General features: G+C 41.6%; 1 protein-coding gene across 1 annotated transcript in view; it reads right to left on the bottom strand.

Annotated features, from left to right (window-relative positions):
* Positions 1-25,926, bottom strand: part of arhgap32b (Rho GTPase activating protein 32b) — a 100,575-nt gene that overhangs the window by 21,176 nt on the left and 53,473 nt on the right. Inside the window, 8 exon segments of the mRNA XM_034226604.1 lie at positions 4,787-4,861; positions 5,674-5,724; positions 7,031-7,112; positions 10,828-10,905; positions 11,444-11,566; positions 12,459-12,551; positions 14,669-14,806; positions 17,675-17,761. Coding sequence (XP_034082495.1) covers positions 4,787-4,861; positions 5,674-5,724; positions 7,031-7,112; positions 10,828-10,905; positions 11,444-11,566; positions 12,459-12,551; positions 14,669-14,806; positions 17,675-17,761 — 727 coding nt within the window.

Here is a 25,926-nt window from a genome sequence, read left to right as displayed (position 1 = left end):
AGTTATTTTCTGACCGTACAGCTAAGCTAAAGAGAGCTGAATGCTAACCGGCTGTCCCAGACACGGAGAGGTGCTTCGGGCAGAGAGAGAAAGAGAATAGCGCTGAAGTTTGGACAGAGAGGAGAGGCGTAGACTGTTCCCTCGCTCCGTCATCTCATCCACACAGCCCGCTGCGATTAACCACATCAGCATGCTGCCTTCAGGGCCCCCCGGGAAAAATATACTCCGGTAATCGCAGTCTACCAAAAACTGCATATTGATGAAAACATTTGTAAATATATGTAGTATTACTTGATATATTAATCCAAAATTACTTTAATTTTTCTGAAAAGATCTCCACTTCCATAAAAAATAATCATAGAGTTCCTATGTTTGTTTTTGCTAAGCATTGTTGCCACGTTGGACGAAACAGTTTGAAACCACTTGGTGTTTAAATTAACAGTACACAGTGGTGAAATAAGTACTAACATATTTTAATTAAGTAAAAGTAGTTATATCACAGTGTAGAAATACTCTTTTTTCAACTTAAAGTCCTGCATCAAAAATGTTACTCAAGATAAAGAACCAAAGTATTAGCATGAAATTATGCCTAAAGTACCAGCACTACTGGGTTATTGTTAGTGATGCATTCATGTGTACATCATTTTAATTAGGGAGCTTTAATGACTTCTTGTACTTCCAGATATTCTAATCCATAATGGTACATCATATTTCATGAGTTGATTAATTGATTTTGAATTAACAATATGAACTTACAAAGTCATTCATAATGTAATATAAATGTAGAGGAGTAAAAAGAACAAATATGACTCCAACTTTGAGTGGAGTAGAAGTGAAAAGTAGCAGAACCAAATTATTCAAGTAAAGGGCACCAACCTCAAAATTGTACATAAGTACAGTACTTGAGTACATGTCCTTAATTACTTTCCATAGTACAGAATGTACTGTGGTGGTAAACGTACTGATGTGTTCCCTATTGGTAATCAGTTGCTTACATAGTTTAAATGTTTTCTTCCGTTAAGCCAACTAGTCACATTTACATGACAGACTTGTGTATGGGCTTGATTCTTAGATTCCCGACAGCATTTGAAGGCAGCACTGGAGGCAGCCAAGAGGCAAGCCTGTGTTTACACCTACACAGTGGGAAATATCCCTTTACACTGAACACACACACATGATACAAACACACTGAATTATCTTCTTCTCTGCCATAACAACATACAGGACGGCCTTCACTTGACTCTAAATAAGCGTTCCCTCTGAGGGGCCCCTTCCCCCTGAAAGCATTATCTTGTTAATTCCTTAACTAGAGTCTCTACGCACACAAGTCTAAATAAAGTCAAACTAATTTGTTGTTGGTCCAGAATCACAAGACTGGAGTCGGACTTTTCCACTGCATGTGATCACCTAAAAATGTCAAACAAAGACAGACATTTCTTATTAATGATCCTCAAATGTCTTTTAGGTTCTGATAGTTAACTTTTTCACAAAAAGCAAAGTATCAGACCAACATTTAAAATCATAAACACAAAGTTGTGTATCCTTAATTCCTTACTCTCTTTCTCCTACCACATGAATCATCTGGAGATCATCCAGACTTCTCTCTACCCCTTAGGATGGGTAACCACAGGACAATACTCACGTTATATACACATGCAAAACACTTGATGCATTAGTATTTGCAATCTAATAATGTCATAACCCTTTGTTTGCTGAAATATTACTTTTATTTTACCAAACAAATGTATTTCTGCACTTACTTAATGGAGTATTTTAATTTTACTTAGTTTTATTGTTTTAAAAAAAAAACGTGAGTAAAGAAACTGAACAATTATTCACTGTGCATGTCCCATGTGTATGTAATGTTGTACTCTATGAAATAGTTTTCCACCCTAAAATCATCCAGCAATCATTCCACACACTGGGGAAATGTCTGTATGTGTCCTCCACTATCACTTACAGAGCAGAAACAAGGTGGAGAGGTCACTTCTGAACTACTAATGATATACAGGAGCTGTAATAGATAGCATACGGTTCAATAAGCAAGTTCTCCCCTCTATTTCATTCGTCCACTTTGTATACAATGAAGTTTGGTGTCAGAGACAGTGAAGCAGTGTATGCCTTTAGTACAGAGGACCAATAGGGATGAGCTATGAGACACCAGTCAACCATACAGGAAGTAGCTACTAGCTACTGCCCTGACGTCATAAAACGTAAAACAGCATGAGAGCCTTCTGTTAGATTAAGGATCATTAAGCTGCTATTTTGCATGGATGTGAATATAATCTGTTTTTCACTGGGATGTGGAAAGAAGGAGGAAGTTGTTTTAGTAGCTGCGAGCCAAGTCCAATTCACAGGAGCGGCGCGCCATGCTGTCTGAAACTAGTTGTAAATCCAAATTCCTACCTATTGTAAAAATGTCTGTAAGCTTTGTAGCTTTGCAACAGGACAATACTTAATCTTTTGTTTAAGTAATTAGTAATGACTTATGCGACAGATTTTTATAATGATGCAATACAGTAGTAAAGCAACTATGGACATTATATAGAAAACATTTCGCAAGAAGGAAGTAAAGGTGTTAAATGATATGTACACATTGAGTTCTTGAGAGTTGTTCACTTCCCCACACAAAGGTGCGGCCTACAACAACAGTGTCTTATTGAATCTACAGAGCAACAGGTTACAGGAGGCCTTGGCTGGTTTCACGGCCCGGAGCTTAAGCACCAGGAAATGATCGGAGATCCTCGGGAACAGGAGGACAAATATGACTCTGTCTCGCACATTCTCTCTCCATTTCCCCTCCTCTCTCCTTCACATCGCCAGCTGTCTTGGCTCATGTATGCTCACAGCTGCACAAATCACAGGTCCCCAGGCATGACGAAGGCCTGGGGGGGGGGGGGCAGAGCTACATCTGGCTCAGTGACTGTTGTGCTGTCTGGAGAGGAAAGAAGGCTGATTGTCCATTTCATCAAAAGCTCACAACTCTTTATTTTCATATTGATGTCAACAGAAGAGTCTGAAGAGAGTTCCACTGCAACCAGAGAAGGGAGAAGTACTCAGAGTACCAGAGTGTAGCAATACTATGGTTAAAAGTAAAAGTCCTGCATTCAAAATGTAACTCACGTAAAAGTACTAAAGTATTATCATCAAAATATAGTTAAAGTACCAAAAGTAAAAGTAGTCATTGTGCAGATTGGTCAATTTCAGAATAATATATATGATATGTTTTATAATGATTGATCATGAAAGTGTTGGTGAAGGTGCAGCTAGTTTGAATGACTTTGTATACTGCAGGGTAGCTTGTGGATTTACTCCAGGTGGAACTAAAGTCTGATTTAACACTTGATTATATTTCACATCATTCATCCACATCTGTGAAGTAACTGAAGGTGTAAAAGTACACCATTTACCTCTGAACTGTAGTGGAGTAGAAGTACAAAGTAGCATAAAATGGAAACACTATAATTTGCAGATACTTGTACTTTACTTGAGTAAATGTACTTAGTTACTTCCCACCTCAGACTGCAACACAACACACACATGGACCGAATGACTCCTGCTTCTATTCTATCGTCTCTGTTTTAATTGGAGCAGTGCAGCATGTTAACAATTTCCATAGTTTCGCCTAAAAACAGCAAAGGTTAGTGGTGAGCGGAGTGGATCGAGGGTAGAGCAAAGAGATTTTCCAAAGCCGTGCGGCTCCCTGCAGGAATGTGTTCTTTCAGTCACCATGGAGAGGGAGACAGAGATTCTTACTGTTGCAGGACAAAGCTTAACGCTCAATGGATGGATTTACAGGCCCCCTCATTGTAAAAGGATTAAATAAATCAAGGCCGGTCGAGACCTAGCACCACGGCGGGGGAGCCGCGCGCCCTTTCAGTCGCCACGGAACAGACACACAGACAAACACAGCTGGCCCCCGTCCACACACACACCCAACATTCAGCGGCTTTGAGAAACGCTGTAGTAACCTGGCTCACCCCTGAACTCATTTGCATACACCTTTTGGGGTGAAACAGAAGAAAAAAAACTGCGGGCTGGAGGGATACAATTGTTCTCTTTGTAGAGCAACATTTGAAAAGTGGGGTTTCATTTTTACACCACTGCATCTAATCTTGAAACCTTTATATATCGGTTTTTTTAGTCTTGGAGAAGCAGCGTTCAGTTATTATGCTCCATATGTCTGGAACATACTCCCAAAGACCTCCGCTGTAACTCGCCTCTTTTAAAACAAGACCCACGACTTTTCATTTTGTAAAGCCTTGTGTTGAAAAGTGCTTATATAAATAAACTTGCCTTGCCTTCTACAAACAGATGCCATCAAATGCCTGAAACAAATAACGCGTTATATGAAAACAATAAAATATATATATAATATATAAGAAAAATACCACTTGTTATATTCACACCTTTTCTTAGATAGATGTTTTGTAATTTAATTAAGGAAGTTCACACCAACACACATACTAGAAAAAAACCGGCTATTTTCACAGCACAGTCATGCATGCTCAGATGTGGCTGTTGTCTTATTGGTCCACCGACAGAGTGTGGAGATAATGTGTTAAAGGTCACGGACGGGGCAAAGTGTGAGCGGTCCCTCTGTTGTAAAGTAACACCAAAAAGTGTACAAAGTTCTCCTGAGTGAAAAGTGAAGCCTTTTCCCAATCTTCACAAATACATACTATGTTAGGGTGGTGGGAACAGTGCAAACACATTCCTCAGGTTATGGAGTTAGTTTTTGGTTGGGGGGGGGGCAATGCAGCACACCAAAGGATTTTTTGTCTACCTGAACTTAGGCTGTAGTGGTTTAGCGGGTCGGCCACCCATGCATTGTCCTGAATTACACTCTCCATCTCCAAGTCTGCATGCAGCCCGATGGACAGATGGCCCCACAGACAGATGGATGGATGGATGGTGGAGACATGAGAGTCGGCAGGGGAGAGAAGCACTTCAAGTTAGAGAACAGAGCAAATGTGTACTGTGATGATGCTAGAGCAATAAACATTGCAGAATAAAATGTTTAGCACTGCAGTATTCTTGGCATTCATCAATAAAAAGGGAATTTAAAGTTATAATTCTGAAGACATTCATGAAATCAAACCGTTTTTAGTACTTTTAATGGTATGCATTTTTTCAGCATTATCAAAGCAGTACATTCTGTGTAATCCAGGATTATTGTTTATAATTTGATCGGATTGATATCAGTGTCATTGTTTACTGTTGACACTGCATCAGAGCTAATGCTAAGTAACATTTCACAGACGGCACACCTTCAGACTGTCAATGTGGAACATGAAAAAGCTGCAGCAGGTTGCTAATAGCTGGAATTAAAAGGGTAATTACTGTCCAACTTCTATATCATCATAATGCAAATGTTTAGGCGCTACTGTAAAGAAATGTAACAGTTGCTCTTATGTTGGATATATGACAAATAAGCTGTTCATTTATTGTTTTCTGACCCCAGAATTCTGAAATCTTAACCTGCAATTGCTGTTACTACTGGTAACCATACATCAACCGGGCCTAAATCTTAAGGATTATAACTTTAATTGCATCCAAACTCAGATAAACAATATGTCGTACAAGTCTAAATGTGGAAAATGCATTTTTGTGTGTGAGTGAAGGTTGAGTGAGCGGACAGGTGGTGGATGGAGTGTGTATACCAACACGCACAGGGAGGGAAGAGACTCCAAGAAGCAGGCTGCAGGCCAGAGCAGGGGGAGGCTGAGGCAGAGGAGTCACAGTCAAATGCAACCAATCAAGACACATGCTAATGCTACGGTACATCCAACAGCAGGATTAATGAAGCGTCGCAGTGGAGAACACACAGGCAGCTCAAACCACATTACAGTCAGTTATGTGTTCTGCTGCTGATGCAGGATGTGCTCATTTAGAGCCATGTTGGTATAACTGATAACACCTGCAGGTTATAGAAGATTACATATTACACTGGTTATGGCTAACAAAATATTTCTGATTGAACATAGTTAAAAGGACATGACCACTTAATAATACATGTATATAATAACGAGCTATACAACAGAAACACATTTATGTTTACTTATAACTATAATAATATTCTTGACCTGCGGATACTCAGTAAATAAAGAATGCATGATTAACAAATTAAGAACACATGCAAAAATACAAACAGAAAAAGCAGAAGCATTGGGTCATTGCTCAGCAGCGGGGAGTGGGGGGGAAGGTTGAGTGGGGGCCTGTCTGCAGATTGTGCTGTGCGTGCACTGTAACAGTAAACACAGCGTTCCAACCTGCGTTTGAAACTGGATTGGCACGTCCAACAGGACCGAAACCCTGCTACTGATATTCTGTCCCTCACAAAAGTGGATTCTTGCAGGGGGTGGGTTTATGTTCGCCGTGTCATCACTTAATGTGGACCCCGGAGTCTCAGAGGCTTTTTGATGGGGAGGAACCCTGGCTCCACGCGCTCACCCCAAAGCCAGCGGGTTCTTGTGATAGTGAGTCATATTGTAGGATCAGTCTTTGGATGAGAAGACACGGGACTGGTACAACACACTGGGGTCGATCTGACTCACTCACAGTAAACATGACAGACATGCCAAGTGTTGTTCCAAGAGGGTTTATGTTAAACATATGTCTTAGATTATTATTGATAATCTTGATACAGATGATGTATTGTGATTCAGTTCTAAGAAAAAAAGTGAAAACCTTGAGCATGGATCTGTGAATAAGTTGAAGTTTGGGAAATTCACCCACTCAAAATGATGATATGTTGAGTAAAGATGATAAACTTAATCAAAGAAATACCCTATAGAGCTCTTTTTAAATACAAACTGAATTCCATGACACAAATCATTTAGACCAGTGAAATATTTGTTGGCAAGGTATATCTCTCAAACACACTCTCACGCACTGACAAACACACGCACACACCAAGCCGTATCGCATTACCAGCCCTCAGTGATAATGTATTTCCAAAACATTTCCTTACAGTGGATAAAGAGGAGGAAGAGGTGGAAGAGGAGGAGGGGGGGGGGGGGGGGAATACCTGGTTTTGGCACAGTGTTGGTCATGGACTGCGGCACTTTATCATTTATGAGCTCCACACACTCGCTGGGAAAGAAGCCAACCTGGAAGAGGAGTGAAAGTGAAGTGAGCTGGGAGGAAATAAAATCTCATTTAGAAATCATAATAAAGATAGAGAGGACAAGAATCCTATGCTCAGTGGTGGTTGTGTTATTAAACTGTGACAGAGACAACATTTAGGGCTTGGTATGGACATTTACTTTTCATGTGGTGTGAAAATGACCGCATCACACAAACTACCGGTAAGTGTATCTGTGTACCTGCTGCTCTAGAAAATAGCAGTTTGGTGCTGATGATTTGGTGATTTCTTAAAAACCCTATATCAAAGAAGACGAATCAGAGTTTTCTGGACTTTGACCGGGAAAAAAATCTGTTAGAAATGTTTTACGATGGAAATTCTGAGCCGATGAAGCACAGTGTTAAAGCAGAAAACCACTACCCTCATTGACCCCCTCTAACGGATACAGGTGGTACAGCAGGTGTTTGTGTCCCCTCACTTTGGGCATTTCAGTTAGTTCCCCAACTCACAAGGGCATAGGTTTAGCTTCCACACAGGTCCAAGGCTTTTATTGGTCATACATGATTAGCTACAATGTAGTTATGACGATGAAAATCTTAGGTCACAGGCTCACTCCAACAGTGCAACACAATAAAACAGAAAAATAATTGTGCAAGTAAATAGTAATACAAAAGAAAAAAAAGTGAAATATTGAAATAGTGCAATAAGAGTCTATATACAAGTGATTGGAATATGATATATTAGACACAGGGGACACACACTGGGTTTAAAGTGTGTCTCCCCTGAAAAAAAGTCCTGTACTGTGGTCAACTTTTACGATTCAATGTATGGTGGAAATGTCGCAGGGGTCTCGAATGCATGTGCATTATTAAGGGGGTTGGGTCCCCTGTAACCGCCCCCCCCAAAAAAAGGTAAGGCTACACAAGGGTGCTTTCTCCATGTCTCTGTATATTTAGAGGCAGAAGCTGTGTGATCCTAAAGAGGGCAGTGGTCTCCAGCCACTGACCACTCATCTGAAAAACAAGTGGAGCATCAGTAAAGTGCCTGCCCGTGAGCCTGACTGGCAGGCACTACTTCTTGAAGGAAGTGAGCCAAAACACAAGAGGAGCTGGGGCAGGATGTAGAGGGTGCAGCGGGTCAACGGAGGTTCAGCCTGACCTGAGCATCGAACCAGGTCACTGCAGTAAAAAGATTCAGTTTGGAAAACATATCATCTGTACACTAAGGTCTTCAAAGACTCAACCAGTTCAAGCCCCTGACCTTGAGGGACAGGGCCTCTATTGTTGACCCTCCCTCTGAAACTCTCCCCCCTCAGGCTATATAAAGCTTTTAATCTGTGATTGCTGCTACTGTTAGCAAGGAAGCAGATCAGAGTGGAGTCGGCTTCTCTGACTAACCTGTTGATCATTTTGGAGATGATCAAGCTCATCAAGCTCAGAAAATAAATGACACAAGGAATCTTCAAAAAGTCTCATCTTCACGTCTTAGCATTAGTGCAGTAGGATTCACACAACACAAAGAGGACAGATATCTGATTGAATCAAAGCAGATATCATCCAAAGCCAGTCTTTTTATGAATTTGCTCTTTGTGTTCCCCTGGACTCTGCTTAGTGGGGATGGAATTGTGTTCTTACAAGACTGACACTTTGGATGATACTCACTTCATTAGTCTTACTAAATAGTGGTGAAGTCTTGTGTTATTCTCAAATACAATTCTGTGTCAGAATAAATCAAATCTGTGACAGAAAAATATACCCATAAGCAGGGGTGCACACAACCTTTTAGCCCTGGTTCTCAAAGGAGCACCTGGAGATGTTGCTTGGTGCGCATCCTTAAAATGAAATAAACCGGACCTTTTGAGGGGTACTTGACTTTATAAACCCAGGTCGTCGCACGCATCTCTGCTTGTCTAGCTGACATCTCTCAGTGGATGTCTGCTCATCACCTCAAGCTCAACCTTGACAAGACTGAGCTGCTCTTCCTTCCGGGAAAAGATTGTCCCACTCTTGACCTAACAATCAACATCGGCACCTCAGTTGTTTCCCCGACTCAGACTGCAAGGAATCTGGGTGTGACCCTAGATAACAACCTGTCCTTCACTGCAAACATCGCTGCTACAACCCGTTACTGCAGATACACGCTTTACAACATCAGGAAGATACGTCCCCAGCTGACTCAGAAAGCCACGCAGGTTCTGGTCCAGGCTCTCGTCATCTCACGCCTAGACTACTGCAACTCCCTCCTGGCTGGTCTACCTGCATGTGCCATCCGACCTCTGCAGCTCATCCAGAATGCAGCGGCTCGTCTGGTCTTCAACCTTCCTACATTTTCCCACACCACTCCGCTCCTACGCTCCCTTCACTGGCTTCCGGTAACTGCTAGAATCCACTTCAAGACACTGGTACTTGCTTACCATGCTGTGAATGGATCTGGCCCTTCGTACATCCAGGACATGGTTAAACCGTAAACCCCAGCACGTGCACTCCGCTCTGCATCAGCCAAACGACTCGCTGCGCCCTCGCTGCGAGGGGGACCCAAGTTCCCAACGGCGAAAACACGTGGGTTTGCTGTCCTGGCTCCAAGATGGTGGAATGAGCTCCCCATTGACATCAGGACAGCAGATAGCTTACACATCTTCCGGCGCAAACTGAAAACTCATCTCTTTCGACTCCACTTCGAGCGATAGAACTATTAACGAAGCACTTTTATACTAATAAAGGACTGGCTTTTCTAAAGCCAGTTGAGTAGCACTTTAAATGTTTTTGCTCTATGAAGCCTGATGTACTTATATGATTCTGTTTTCTTCAAGTTGTATTTTGTTGGACGAACGCACTTATTGTAAGTCGCTTTGGATAAAAGCGTCAGCTAAATGCAATGTAATGTAATGTAATAAACGAGGGGGGGGGGGAGTTGCGCTAGTGAGCACGCTCATGGACTGTTCACCGGAGCCTCGCAGCAGGGTTACTGTGCGGAGTGCATAAAGCAGACCCTTCACACGATAGCGAGGGGATAGAGCGAGGGATCGACAGATGCCGTCGTGCTCGCGGACGGATTAAAAAAATCAAACCTAAACGGCTTACGAATTATACTTTGGCGGCCGTTAATATACCTGAGTGGCACGCCCAGGTAAAGTCTATGTGTGGGAAACCCTGCTATCTTACCCGTTCATATGCAACTCGCAAATATCTCTCTCTCTCTCAATGTTGGCGCGCAAATGCGCCTTTTTTCAAATGATCCGGTGCTCCTTTTTTCGCGGCGGGTGCGCATGCGCACCTGCGCACCAGTTATGTGCAGCCCTGCCCATAAGCTTCAAAATGAATCAATGTGTCTGTCTTCCTAAAAAACAAAAGAATGTCTTGCAATACCACAAATGCTGCTCCCTGTATGTGCTTTAAATCTCTGGAGGCCCACTTAGTAAGTCTGGCTGACTGTTAGCGTTTTTTTTTTTTTTATATAACTCAACCTGAAGTCCTAAACAGCCCTAGTTTCACTGTGTTACAGGATGGGACTGAAGCCTGTGAACATGAATCAGTCCAACCTGTTATCTGCTCACAGGCTTTGTCTTTCAACAAACTCTGACTATTTGAAATCTGTTTTACAAAGCATATTCTCTTCTCGTCCTTGAAATGCCTCAAGTGCAAAGCTAATCAGAAGTTGACGGCGAGAAAAAAGCCAGAGAAAGATGAAGCGTGTGTGTGTTTTTGCTCACAGTCTGCATAGTGTTCTGTTAAGCTGCGTACCTGAAAGCCATGCTTGCCCCTCCACCATGTGGTGTCTTCTTTAGGGGGCATGTCAATCACTGACACAATGTCCCCAACCTGCACAGAGGGGAAATATTAGAAAATGCTGATTGTCCTTTTACCTTTTGTTGGAAGAAGACATCAGTGATGACTACAATTACATTTCAACTGAAAGAGTATCTTTTAGTAAAGGATTGTTCTGAGCAAAATGATTTGTGTAGTGTTAAGTGTATAACAATAAAACATGTACTAAAAATAAAACATTAGAGGAAAAAGCATAAATCATAAATTATAAAAGAGAGTATTATAAAATATACAATATAATACAATATACTCCGGTTTAATAAATGAAGAGCTAAAACAGTTTGGACCGTTTTAACATAAGTGTTTGAATGACAACTTTATGATATCGGCAGTTATTTCTTTTTTAAATATCCACAAGGTTTTTTAATAGAATCTCTATATATCTGTAGACAGAGACACAGAGAGAGCATGTGTGTTCCCCTGTGTGTGTGTGTGTGTGTGTGTGTGTGTGTGTGTGTGTGTGTGTGTGTGTATGTGTGTGTGTGTGTGTGTGTGTGTGTATGTGTGTATGTGTGTATGTGTGTGTTGTCACCTCGAATGACAGCTCGTCTGAGGCCTGGGCGATGTAGCGCTTGATGACGTGAGCAGCAGCAATAGCCGGCACGTTGATGGACGACTCTTCATGAACCAGCAGATGATTTCCCTTATTGTCAACCTGACACACACACACACACACACACACACACACACACACACACACACACACACACACACACACACACACACACACACACACACACACACACACACACACACACACACACACACACACACACACACACACACAACACACACACACACACACACACACACACACACACACACACACACACACACACACACACACACACACACACACACACACACACACACACACACACACACACACACACACACACACACACACACACACACACACACACACACACACACACACACACACACACACACACACACACACACACACACACACACACACACACACACACACACACACACACACACACACACACACTGCATTGAATAATGGATGGTGGCTATCATCTGACTTAGAAAAGATCATGACCAAGTACGTCATGCCTGTCTGGAATTGAAATGTAATGTTTACAAGAAATATAAATGTACAAGTAACTATGAATATCTATATAATATACATTTTAAATAAAAAATAAAAAAATCTATAATACTATGAATATCACATTTATTCTGGGTATACAAAATGTGCAGTGAATCAGAATTTAAAGAAAAATGGGCAATGTACACAGAGAAAGTATGGAATATAAGGAATGGCTCGTATGATGTGCTTTTATGTCTGTTTGGTGTGTCTGTGTCAACTGGAGCATTGACCTAAGCACATTTATATTTTGCCACAAGAATAATTGTAATCAGACGCAAACAAAGGGCAAACTGGTATCTGCCAAACCTTTTGGCCGTGTTTGCACTTTATGTTAGAATATGTTTTGTGCATTGGACCTTACGACAGGGTTACAGCAGTTACAACTGGATTCTCAATTCATTGAGATATGCTGTGTGCATGGCAGGCTCACCTCCATCCATGTGAGGGCGGGCCCACAGTTGATCTTGTTGTCAGCAATTGCCGAGAGCCGGGAGAGGTAAGCCAACAACATCTGGGAAACTGACTAACAGGGCAGACAATACACAAACAGGTCAGAGTCATTACATTGATTTCAGATGGCAAAAAGGTTCAAATCCCTATGTTTCAATCAATCAATCAATCAATCAATCAATCAATCAATCAATGTTTCCCTCCCACAAACTCCCCCCCCCCCCCCGCCTGAAACATGGACTATTTTGTTTACTTATGTAACATAGTGACATTAGCTATTCTATTGGCTAGCGATCAAACACATTGTATGCAATAAGCTGAGGGGGGGGGGGGATTTTTGACCCATCTCTAAGCGGTTGACCAATCACAGCAGAGCCAACCAGCTAACCAATCAGAGCACTGTGGACTCTGGTTTCAGACCGAGGGCGAAAAGAGGTGCAGCAGCACAGGTAGTAAGAGAAAAACCTCTTTAAACATCTAAGCAGATATGAACCTGAAAATGAGCATAATGTGTCCTCTTTAATAACTACCATAACAAGTCTCATTTCTGAATGACAAAGCAGCAGCTAATTACACAGCTCAAGACTTGTGCGTGGCAGTGCACCACTTAAACAGACATTGGCAGCTATGACTTTATATTACAAGGCCAATTTAGTTTTATACTTTCTTTGCCCAACACCTGCTTAGTTAATAATTGTATTGAGAATAATGTAGAGACTTTAAGGCTGTAGTACACTTCTTGTTTTAACCTGACCCACCTAACCCTCGTGCTGTACATCAAAATGGTGTATCAATGTATTCTTTAACCCTCCTATCGTCTTCGTTTCCCCCTTACTTTGGTGTTCGCGGTCAAATTTGACCGGTCCTGTTTTAACTGCTATTACATTAACACAAAAACCATTAATCATCACCAAATTTCATTTAACACCCTTTCAAACTGTACATATTGTATCAGACTACTGGTATACATGAAAAACTGCAGTAAATATACAAAGAATAGACACTGAACATGTATTGTGTGTGCCAGGTGTGATCCGTGTGGGGGGATGGGCACATAAGAGCGGGAAATGTGTCAAATTGTTCTGTGTGTGTGTGTTTGTGCCAGGTGTGATTCACATGGGGGGATGGGCACATAGGGCAGGGGACACATCTAGAGTGTGTGTGTGTGTGTGTGTGTGTGTGTGTGTGTGTGTGTGTGTGTGTGTGTGTGTGTGTGTGTGTGTGTTTTATCTGATCCGGATGGTTACTAATTCCTTTTCTTTATGGCGGTCATGTTTGACCGGGAACACCATGGGTGTTACAAAGTTGACTAAATCATCCAAAATTCAATGAAAGTGGTGATCAGCAATTGTATATGTTCAAATGTCTACTGTGAAGGATATCATAAAGCCTTAATGCAATCGAATTTAAAACTAAACAGTTATGATTGATGAAAGTAGTAAATGGGTCAGATTTAACCCGAAGACAACAGGAGGGTACAGCTACAAGTCAAAGTGTGCACTGTGAAAGTGGAATACCACAGGCAGTTTTGAGTGTCCACCAAATGCACAATAGCCCTCTGTGATGAACACGTTTTACCAGTTCTCTTGATACCTAACCTCTGCATTCTTCTTAGAGCCTCAGAAAGGTTGTCTGGCTCACAATACCTTTCACATGCACACAGTAGTCGGCAAAATATCAACCTGTAGATTCCAAGAGCAATGAAATGTAGATCATATAGGATATCAAAGCATGGTAACACCTTTCATATATAAACTGCTACCCTGTTGTCTAGTTACATTACTACATTACTGTTAATGTAACTGTTAGACGCTTTTATCCAAAGCGACTCACATACTCAATACTGTGGGCAATCCCCACAGGAGCAATTTGGGGTGAAGTGTCTCAGGGACACAACGACATGCTGACTGCAGTGGGGTTTGAACCTGTGCTCCCCTGGTCCCCTGATCCGAACACCGGCGCACTATTCCACTGCGCCACACGCCTCCCTAACAGTTTATGGCCAGCTACCTCTTAGCATTCACTCAATGTTGGTGGTGACCAAGTCCTGGATAGTTTAGTGAGGGCATTCAAAAGATATGTAAGATTAAGTACTGCTTACTATATGTAGGAAAAAAACATCTTTACTAAGCCTTTACTGAAGCTCCATATCAGCTTATTACTACATTTGTATTTTCTTACAGCTCTTACCTCTGACTGGTCAGTCAGACTCTCCAGTCGGGGCAGCTCAGGCAGCTGTGAGAAGCGTCGGTCGTAGATGCAGAGGTGCAGGTGCTTATCCAGGACACGGAAGTCTTCATAGCTGCGCTTCACAATCCAACTTCGACCCTTCAAAAAGGACAACACAAAAGGGTAAACAGTTAGAATAAAAAAACAGACAGAATACAATCAGCTTAAAGAGCTACAAGTGAGACATGTTTCTATTCAACTGCAGCTAGGTTAAGTTAGGGGTATGTCATTTTGGAGAAACCAGCTCGAGTGCGCTAGAATTTGAAAGTACAACCGGAAAAAAATCTGCCTCTTCCTTCAGACTTCCTCACAGAGCCCCTCCTCCAACACACACGAACGCGGACATGACCAATGAGGGCACGAGATAAGTTTGTGCACAGATGGAAGGCTGACAGGCAGGTAGGCCATCCAGTTATTTTAGCGGGGCCGGCTCAGATGATTGGTCGTGCTTTTTACAGCGCCACGGCTTCCACTGATGACATTTTTAATGTATTTATTGTCAAAGCATTTAATATATTCATTGCTATCGGGATGTTAAGAGCATTCCATGGAATATAACAAAAAGTGTATCTGAAATAAATGACATACCCCACCTTAAAGTAATTTTGTATGGAAAGATTTCACCAAACCTAAAAGATATAACAGGAAAACTAAACAAATTGTATTGTGAAATCCATAGAAACATAACAAAAGAAAACCTTAAATAGTATTAGAAGTAATACACAATCACTGTATAACAACAAACTTAACATGGGTGACAGCACACACAACATTATATAACATACAAGGTCCCACCCATGTTGTTGTGACAAACAGCACCCTACTCTAAAGCTCCACTCAGGGCATTGAATGTCTTTCAACTCATTGTTTTGGTGTTAAGGCCGACAGTTCTCACTCACTTCCACTGCTCTCAGATACATTAGAGTTAGGTCAATAAATGATGATGTAATCGTCCATCACTCATGGCAGACGCTCATCGACCACAGAGACTTTGTAAACCCACTGTTCAGTCACAGTGTTAGCAGCTTGTTACTGTTCCATGGCCAATCAAACGTTTACGCAGGTTTATTGACATGAAAGCAGACTCATTTAGCTTCTGATCTAGATTTTAGGGACCAAGTCCTAACTTGGTCCCTAAAATCTAGATCAGAAGCTAAATGATGAAATCCATAGTGCAGGTCCATTCCTACAAATCAATCAAATCTGTCAAATTATGTAATTGCTATCTCTTCATTTCTCTTTTCTCGGAAATAACGTAATAACTCAATTATGTAGGTACCAAACAAATACAGCAAATATAATCATCATTATTAAAGATGCTTGTAACGGCTACCTGCTAATATATATCATTATCTGGTTTAGACCCTTAAACTAAAGTAGGCTTCTCCAGGTGTCCGGTGTGGTCCAATACTCAAGGTCAACACTGACACAACACACCTGTTGCTAGTAGCTGAACTTTGTGGATAACATTACAAAACGAGCCACCAGCCTCATTAGCATATGGAGCAGCCCATAAATCCTTTAGCAGCCCAAACTAGTGAGACTGTTTTTCTATCGTTTCTCTTGGATTCTGTTTGTCAGACAGACGCTCTTCTCGTGCCTCTAACCCAATGGCACTGTCTCAAAATCGACAATCAAGTCACCCATGGACTTTAATATTTCAAATGTCTTTCCAAACAAAACAGACAGCGATTAAATGTGACCAGTGTAAATGCAATCCTAGAAAATGCTGCCCTGAATCCACCACATTAAATGTAACTTTTCTTTTTAAAAAAACGATTTTTGCAATGGATATGTTTTTCATCCAGTAAGGCCGGGCTCCAAACCTTCAAACCCACTGAAGGGGACTGGTGGTGGAAAAAGTATGTTGCTTTGATTTGCCCCAGAAAGATCTGTCTGAACCGAGACCAAGGCTTGACAACTGGGACTGCAGAGCACAGCTGATTCTAGTTCTGTTTTTAAAGATGCATTGGAAGGAACTCTTGATGGTGTCCTGCCCCACTTTCAGATGCTGCTTCTAGTTACCCCCATTTCTGGGTATGTGGAACTGAACCAATCTCACTGGGTTAGTTCTCTGTTTCAGGAAACACATTCGCAACCTGTTCAAATAGAACTAGTGTAGATTTAAAAATGGTATGACGGCTGAAAGAAGTTGCCAAAGTTCAAAAGCACATACTGTGTTGCATTGCCAAGATTATGAGCAGAAGGGAAATACAGGAAACCAGAATCAAAAATGTCTTTGGAGGCAGCTGGGGCAAAGCTTCAGAGCAGCTGTGCATGTTTGCTCTAATGTAATGTCCAATTCTGGGTTAATCACATTTTTGGAAAAACTATATTATGTAATCATAAAGTATTTGGTTTTTACTTTACTCCCACATCCCTCCTAAACAACGAATTCAAAGTCATCCCTTTTTTCTATTTGAAAAAACTTCAACAGCCAACACAACGACAATTGGTTATAATAAGATATCACCATGGACACAACAGTGCCAAATGAACGGTACACTTCATAAGAACTTGCACAATATCTGTTTCACAATCATAATTGAGTTTCCAATGACATAGAAACACATTAACAGAAAACAATGCATAAACAGGCAATGTCATTTAAATAATCCTGCTGAGGTAGTATGCTCAAATATGAAGATGCATGCGTACAGTGCTTTGTAAAGTTCACGGTTTGAAGCTCTCATTATCAGACATTCTTCAGAATAATTCAGCCATCCTGGCATTCACCCGCAGCTCTTTCAATTCAGTTCCAAATTCCCACATAACTGGGATGTTTGAAACACTTAGGTGTTTCAGAAATGTCTCAATGTATGCCAGCGGCCTTCTCAAGGGAGAGACTGCTCTGGGTATCTGAACAAGTCGACTGAAGCATCATTTGTGGGATGGAATTCCGTTCCCACAAGTTTGAAAAGAAAAGTTGAAAGAAAAACCGCAGTATCGAACCCAGTGGACTCTTACCTGGCAGAAGATATGGACCAGGTACACCAGCTCCTTCGACTCATAGCCGTTCCGCGTCACTTCACACTGTTCATCCCCGAGGGACAACTGGAGGACACAGAGAAGAGAGCATTTGTCATTTCAAAGCAAGAGGTAGAATCAGATGGTCATGAACAAAAACACTTTATTAGTTTCCATTCTATTCATGTTTGCTAGACAATTTTTGATGTCTCTTGAAATAATTCCACATTCTTTCATAATTATCCGTTCCACCATTCTTTTCATGGCTATTTTTGAATGAAGCATCTGAAATGGCATTAACTTGATGTTAACAAGAGGAGATAGCATTATTCCGCTCAGGAACAGTGATTTGAGTCAATCTATATTTCTGTTAGCTGCTCAAAAACGGCATGAAGCCTCTTCTTTTCAGTAACTCTTTATCATAAGGGCTTTTTCAACAACACAAACGTAATGATCCATAACTTAATGTGCATCCATTGTCAGAAGTAAGTATTTTGTCTAGCCTCTTTGGGGGCCAGTTCAAAAAACCTCCTTCTGAACCATGTTTCAATATACAGAAGATCTTATGATTCAGTTTCCACTGTCAGCTTCACTCACACACTATGTTTCCCTGATATGTGAAGTGAGTATATCGATGAGGCAACACAACATATTCTGGTGTGAAAAACACAAGGCAGATCCTAGAAGTATCCCCTACAGGTTCTGTTCAGGTTCTAGAAATCTCCAGGTGGTCGATCAGTATATGAAATGCATTTCTTGTGTCCATATGTATAACAATATGCATGCATCAGCCTTGGCTAAGGAGGTAGAGTGATCGTCCACCAATCAGACTCTCCATGGAAGGCTCCTTAGCCCTCGAGTCAACATGTCAACGCTTCTTTGTGCAAAATAAGATTTAAGCTTTATATCATGTGGTGCTCTTTTTCTCCCCAGAGCCCCCCCTCGGTTTAATGAGTAGAACTTCTCAGGCAGAGTTGTATCTACTTAGCTTACAACACCAGATGAAGACATAATGAAGATACAGTATGATGTAGCATAGCACCTGCTAGGCATGTTGCAAACACAGAACACATACGTTCCAGGTTGTGGGGTTTGTATAAAAAAGGTTCTATTTTCAAAACAACTGAAACTCTGAACGCGTCACTTTGTTTCAGTGCTCCTTAAGTTTGTGTATGTTTTGTACATCTTAGCAACTTTTTTGTTCCAATTTCCCAACTGCTCACAACTGCTTGTTCAATTGTATTCTAAAGAAAACTGTCGTGCTGTCAGAAAAGCAAAAAGGTATTTGTGTGCTCCTAAAGTCCACTAAACAGAATGTCTGAGCAATTTCATGGTTCCAGAGTGAGGAGGAAAGTCCATGGAAGTCCTTTTGTTCCCATAAAAGATGACTTGATTGAAAGACTGCCTTCCCTGAACACCACTGCCCTTTACTGTGTGGCTGTGTTTCTTTTCAAACACATACACATATGATTAAATGTGCATATAAAAGAACGCGCTGTTCAGTGGGACCGATGTGCCAGAACACTCCGTGTAGGATGCAAAATGTGGATAAGTATATTTATTCAGTGCCTCTTTATTGGGCATCAACCTTGCATTTACACAACTTCAATCGTAAATATAAATGCTTCAGGTTGTTGTCCTCCTCATGAGGCTTCAGCCGACCTGCAGGAAGCCGCCGCAGACAGCTGCATGGATCGAAATGAGAGAGTATGTGCGCGAGAAAAATATATCCGATACACTCGCAGTCTAGACAGGGGGTGGGTTATTGCAGACACATCTGGCTGCGATGGGAACTTTTCTAATTTGAAAATGTTATGATACTAACACCCGATATAACATCTGGCCGTTTGAATGATCTTTGTTAACATGAGGTCATGCTGACATCATCATTTTGCCCTACTGTGCCTGACAGAGCAGCCTCTACGTCACCTTCACTGCGAAAAGACTAATGACAAAAGTAACAACATTTCATCTAGTCATCAGTCTCACTTCCTTAACTTTTGTCAGTCCAGGCATAACTATGCACACCCTCAAACTTAATTGAGAATAGGTTGTCTATCACAAAATATAATACCTAATATGTCATAATAAATTGGGTGTACTTGGTTCAATTTAAAGCTCTACATTTTAGTAACAAAGAAAAAGGCAATACAACTACCCCAAGGAGGATGACAACTAGACAAGTTACTAGCATTTGAAATGATAACTTTTTTCCTGGCCTCAAGTTGTTTATGGTCATATTAGAGAAGAATACACATCCATGGGTGGCCTGTTCTTCCTGTGTACAGCAGAGGAGCAGGCGCATAACATTCCATAAAGCAACACAAATCTTGGTTCCAAGATGGTCATTTTTAAAGAGAGCCAGAGGAGTTGCAATGTACTGCTGAAAAAAAAGCTTTCTGCAGAGGAAAATCCAACATCCATCTTTTGCACACAAGCAATGTTGATGAGTCCTGCAGGCACACAAGGACAGGGGGGAAGCATTGCTCCGATAAGTGCAGCAACAGAACCAAACGGCAGCCAAAGACACAGAAAGACACGTTGTACTCACAGCACTTTAAGTCTGGGTTTCATTCCTTGTTTTAGTTCCTACACTTTCCTTCTTTAGAGCTGTACGCTTCTCTTTGACACTCCAGCACCTGACCCCAGTCTCTATTTGTACAAGTGTGCATAAGAATGTACATCCCTTCTTGCATAGTCCTGTTTCACCAGCCTGGGACAAAGTTCCCCTCAGCAGGACCCAAATGCCCCCTCTGCACTTTCTTTCACATGCAGAGTAAGCTCTCTCAGTGTGGGCTGCAGAGACAGAGGGTGGGAGGTAACACTATTAGTAGCAGCATGGTGTTGGATGAGGAGGCGGTTATTAGGAATCCTCAACGGGACCACTTTCATCTCCTCCATTTTGCCCCATCCCACTATTGTGATTCTCCATCCTGATTTCCTCACCTTCTTTCTCTTGTTGCCTTTCTTTCTTTGATGGCCAGCAGAACTGTAACACCCAATGATATAAGCAGCAGCAGGCTACAACAGAAGAAATGGAAAAATCCAGAAAAATAAATACAAAATCAGTCCTGTCCTTCTGCGATCTCACGGTCTGCTTTCTGTGACCCTCCGCCGCATGCTATTCTCTCCTTTCCCCTCCTCTCCTCTGCCTGACATGCTGCTCACCCCTCCCCCTTTTTCTCCTCCTCTCCCCCCTCTCTGGTTGGTACGTTCCCAGGACAAAGAGCAGGGATGGAGGGAGCAAAGAAAAGCAGAGGAGAGGGCAGGAGGTAACAGAAAAAAAGGGGAGGCGGTAGCACTTGGGGGAGAGCGGTTTTCTCTTCTTCCACATGTGAAGTGCTGCTTTACTTTTGCATAGTGGCAATTTACAGAGTGCTCAAGTGAGGACATCTGCAGTCGTTGCAAGTGAACATGAGTGTCAGGCATTACAGCTTGAAGCACATTCAGTTAAATATATCAATAACTGATGCTTTGCTATTCGATCCCAGGCGACTAAACGAAAACTTCACAACACAAATAACCAGGGAGTGTGCTAGCTCGCAGTCTACCACAATTGCAAAGCAGAAATAAAGTCACCAAAAATATAACTGAAGCCTACCCTATGCTTAATGACCAGCTCTTGGGTTGCAAGTTGTGCGACCAAATAGCTCCAACTCAAAGAGGGAAGGAAAGTTTAGGTTGTATCAGCCAAGATGACTTCATTTATGACATTCACACGAGATGATTCAAAAGAGAGAACAGAAACCCAAGCAAATGAGCCAACCCCACTGAGGAGGACATGTTGGAGCCAAGAGACAAACATACACACGGTACAAAGCGGCAACCCTCCCTGTGCTGCTGGGGAAAGAAAAAGACCTTAGGAGTAAACTAATGTACTTACTTTAATCGCTGCAACCTTCATTCCTGAACAGACTAGTATGATCAAACTTGAATGATTTGTCTCAGTCCACACCTGCTACCCAACATTTACATCAGTAGACTGCCAATTGATAAAAGTCCCGACTGAGATAAAATAGTACCAGTGTTCCTGAAAAAAAAGAAAATCAGCGAGCCGTAAATCTGTGGGAGCGGAGCATCAAATCACTCTCTACTACGAGTCTGCTTGATGCATTTCAAATCATAATCCAATGATGACCCAGTTCATTCAGTGCACTGATTTATCACAGATCACATGAGGGGAGGTCCAGCACTTTCCAGGAAAAGTCAACACAACTGAAGTCTAAGCCTTGAATGCAAGATGCAATACTCCTAATCAAATAATATAATTGTTTTGTAGTTAAATACAAAAATGCACCAGGAAAGATAATTAGCTGTTGTTTTTTTAACAGCACTGAGGAGTGCAACGGTAACTCTGGAATTGATTGCATTACAAATGGCAGCTATTAGAAGCCAAAGATAAGTTGTCTGATGAGCAGTCAAACAAAAAAAGAACTTTTACATTAGACACACTGCTAACATGTTGATGAGAGCATGTACTGTACACTATTATGTATTCTCATTTATCATGTTCACTGTCATGGTCAGTTTGGTGTATTTTGTGTTCATTTAGCAAAGTAGCATCTCCTTAAGCAGCACACAAAGTACACTTGATGCTGAATGTCATTACTTTGCAGGTATTTGGGCACAAGCCAAAGTGTTGGACAAATTCAAGCTTTGATCTGATGATGAAAAGTCTGGGGATCACCAAAGGGATTATACATTATTTTGAAGGGAACATGAGCTTCTGAGCCAAATATGATGGCAATCTGTCCAATAGCTGTTGAAACACATCATCTCAAAACGGATAATAGATCAGTGGTATTTCTGTAGGACTGTAGAATAGGAGTTATGAGTGCAGGGCTGCCTGTGTGCAGTACTTTCAATCTAAAAAGGAGGACATGTAAAGCTACATCCAAGTCTAAAATCTTATAATGTAATATTCTTATAAAAGCTATACAAATACATCTAGGGACTGAATAACGGCCCGTCCACACGGCGGCGTGCGTTGAAGCTTCAACGCTTCTGCCCATTCACTTTGAATGGGGTGACGTCACGCTTTGCCGAACTGCATTGTGGGAGCATTGCTTCGCTTTGCTCGCGTTGCTCGTTTCAAAAGTTGAGCAATGTTCAACTTTTGAAGCTTCGGTGGAAGCATCAGCCAATCAAATCATATGCCAGTACAAGCTCTAGCCAATCAAACCGCGTGCTTGTGTGTTCGGGGTGGGAGATTCATGTGATTGGTTGTTGGTCGAGTTTCGGACAAGCTCACCGGCAAGCTTCAACGCACGCCGCCGTGTGGACGCTGCGTAATGCAATATATTTACTCACAGAGAGAGGTTGCATTATGGAGATGACATCATGTGGTAGGTTACAAAGAAATGTCATTATGACAAATGTAATCTACTGTAGAGTGCATAGGCGTATGGACTTCATGGAAATGGAATTCAAGGTACCTCAACATTCCAGCTTTACAGAACGAGCGGAATGCAGAAAACGCCCAAAACATCTCAATGACAAGAACATATTGCAATTTTGTCTCTTCTACCCCAACCCCATTTATAGGAGGCCAGAAAAGGGTAAGACGTTCCGTACATGCTTTCAGTCTCCTTGAGTGAAGAAGTTGCACCAGCAGCTAGCTCAGCAGATAAAATGCTTCCATTTCCCAGGCATTCCCCCGGTGGAGGCCCCTGGGTCAGGTACGAGAGGAGAGGACGAGTTGTGGAGTGTGAAGGTAGAGGAGGAAATAAATCAGTCCATTGGAGCTTCAAATGCCTTAACAAGAGAAAGTATATATGTTGGTAATGCTGTGAATGCTTGTTCATTAGGAGATCTACAATATATACATCTGTGTTCACTACAGTTTTGATAAACAGTTTTCAAATGTATATAAAAGTGGTGCTAGCTAGGGCTTTCCCTGTAAAAATCCTCTTTTGCACATGAAGTGATGTCTTAAAAGGAGAGGTGGGCAAAAATGAATGATGACTTTTGTGTTTGATCTACTTAAACACACTATTTTCTGCCACAAGTTTGAAGTTTAATTTAAATTGTGTTTTCGTCCTCCCTTTTCTCAATTGTTTGAATTGGGCGGGTCTAGCTAGAGATATCTGATCAAGGTTTTTTCCATCTATGAACATTCACTTTGATTGAATTGGTTTTTTATCTTTTTATTCTGGAGATTTTTTACTTTGATAGGCCTCTAAAAACTATTCCAATCAATCAATGCACCTGCTTTTTTGTTCAAAACTAATATGCAACCTCGGTTACCTCACAATACAAACCATTAGAGAAATAGAGAAACAGAGAAAGAGAAAGGGTGCGTGTGTGTGTGTGTGTGTGTGTGTGTGTGTGTGTGTTCGTGTGTGTGCTGGCTGGTCTTTTGTTTCCACTAACAAGGGCAGAATGAGTCCAAGCGTTACATCATCCTCTGCTCACAGCGAGTGGAAAGAGGTCTGCTTAATGAACATGTGACAGAGGGCAATGGCTTGGAGTTTGTTGGGTCCACACTAACATATGTGAATCATTTTACTGCTAAAACTATTCTGGCGTTGAAAACTGTCAGGAATACAGTCTAAATCCTGCTTGTAGTGAACCCTGTGCCTTTAAAGAGCCGCCTGCCTGGTGTGTGCTGCCCAGTGGTGTCTCAGTGTAGTGCTGCAGTTGATGGATAGGGTCCCACTGGGGGAGGGAATTCAGCTCTATGCATCCCTCCTGCTCCTTTGTGAGTGAAGGGGGTGAGTGGGCAGTGGGAACATATTGTGTCACAGCTAGCTGGATGCAGACAGGGAAGTGACTGAGGGACGGGTGGATGGAAGAGTAGAAGGGTAACGGCACGGACACAACGTGGAGCAGCGTCCCCCCCAGACGGTGTGTGTCCCGTCTGAGTGTGAAGGTGACACAGCTGAAACACAGATCAGCAGTATAGCAGCACAGGGGGCTGGCCAGAAGAAGGCTGAGAGAGACGTCAATCTTTATCACATGCATGAGCGTCCTCAAACATACTGCTCTCATTCTCCCGCACACTAACACCACAGCCTTTGTGAACTCATGCACTGTTGTCCAGATGACAGCTGTTAGGGACAGATTGATTGCTGTGATTGTTGTTGGATGCTGGATTCCCCACTCTTCTCTGGCTTGGTGTTTCTCATACACACATCCAAAATGTCTCAGGTTACTCTATTTAATCATTCATCTGTGAAATGTGTGTATTACAGTGTGTATGGTTGTGAAATGTGTATTGATTTATTTGGTGCATTGTATTTCCTACACACAGCCATAGTGCTTCTGGGTCAAAGGGCAGGCTGTGACCTTAGTAAACCCTGAATATGTAGGCAGGATAATGAAAGACGGTGGCACCCAGCTTTATGATACACTCGAAATGCTCTGCTGGTTGAGTCAGTAGCTTATCTATGGAAAGTAGGGCTGCAACTAACACATGTAAATGGTCTTCATTTCTATATAGCGCTTTGTCCAGTCTTTACGACTCCTCAAAGCACTTTACATATACAAATCCTGCATTCACACACACAATCATACAGAGGCAGACTGCCATACAAGGTGCCAACTGCTCCAGCTGACATTCACACACAGTTGCTCATGACATCAGGAGCAACTAGTCAAGTTGGTCAAGATCAATGAAAATAATGATACATTGTTTGCATTTTAGTTCTGGTCCAATTCCTGTTTGCACAGATCTTTTACAAACTAACAAGCAATGACATAACGGACATTAGCGTTCGTGGTAATAATAGACTGCATGTTATAAAAAACATGAATGGATGTCATTTATAGATCAGTATAAGATCCCTTCATGATCAGTTTAAGAACAGCAGATGGATTTATTACAGTATGGTTGTTTGGTCCTGAACATAGTGGAAGCAAAACTAAAATCTAAATATATTCATGATACATTGTTTAATGTACAAAAAGGTAAAAGTATAAGAAAACTATTTATTCTGGTCGAAGTTAAAGTCTTTTGGTTTCTTATGTTGTCTGACAAACAGTACATAGTCCAAAGACTGTCAATTGAATGATTTGATACTTTATTTGTCAAGTAGCATGACTTATACAACTTAAAGGATGCATCTCTAAAGATATGTATTCATAAGAATGACTTTATGATTATTTAAAAGTTGTTAAGTTAATTTGGCTGACATATCTTGTTTAAAAAAAAAAATCCTCGCTTGCAAATGTTTACATATAAATACTGTTTGGTGATAATTTCTGTCTCACAGTTCAGGTGTTAAACTGACTTTAAAGGTAAGGACAGACAC

Source organism: Gymnodraco acuticeps, unplaced genomic scaffold (assembly GCF_902827175.1).
Source record: "Gymnodraco acuticeps unplaced genomic scaffold, fGymAcu1.1, whole genome shotgun sequence".
Classification (NCBI taxonomy): Eukaryota; Metazoa; Chordata; class Actinopteri; order Perciformes; family Bathydraconidae; genus Gymnodraco; species Gymnodraco acuticeps.
Note: the sequence above shows the minus strand (reverse complement) of the source record. Positions and strands in the feature narration are given on the sequence as shown.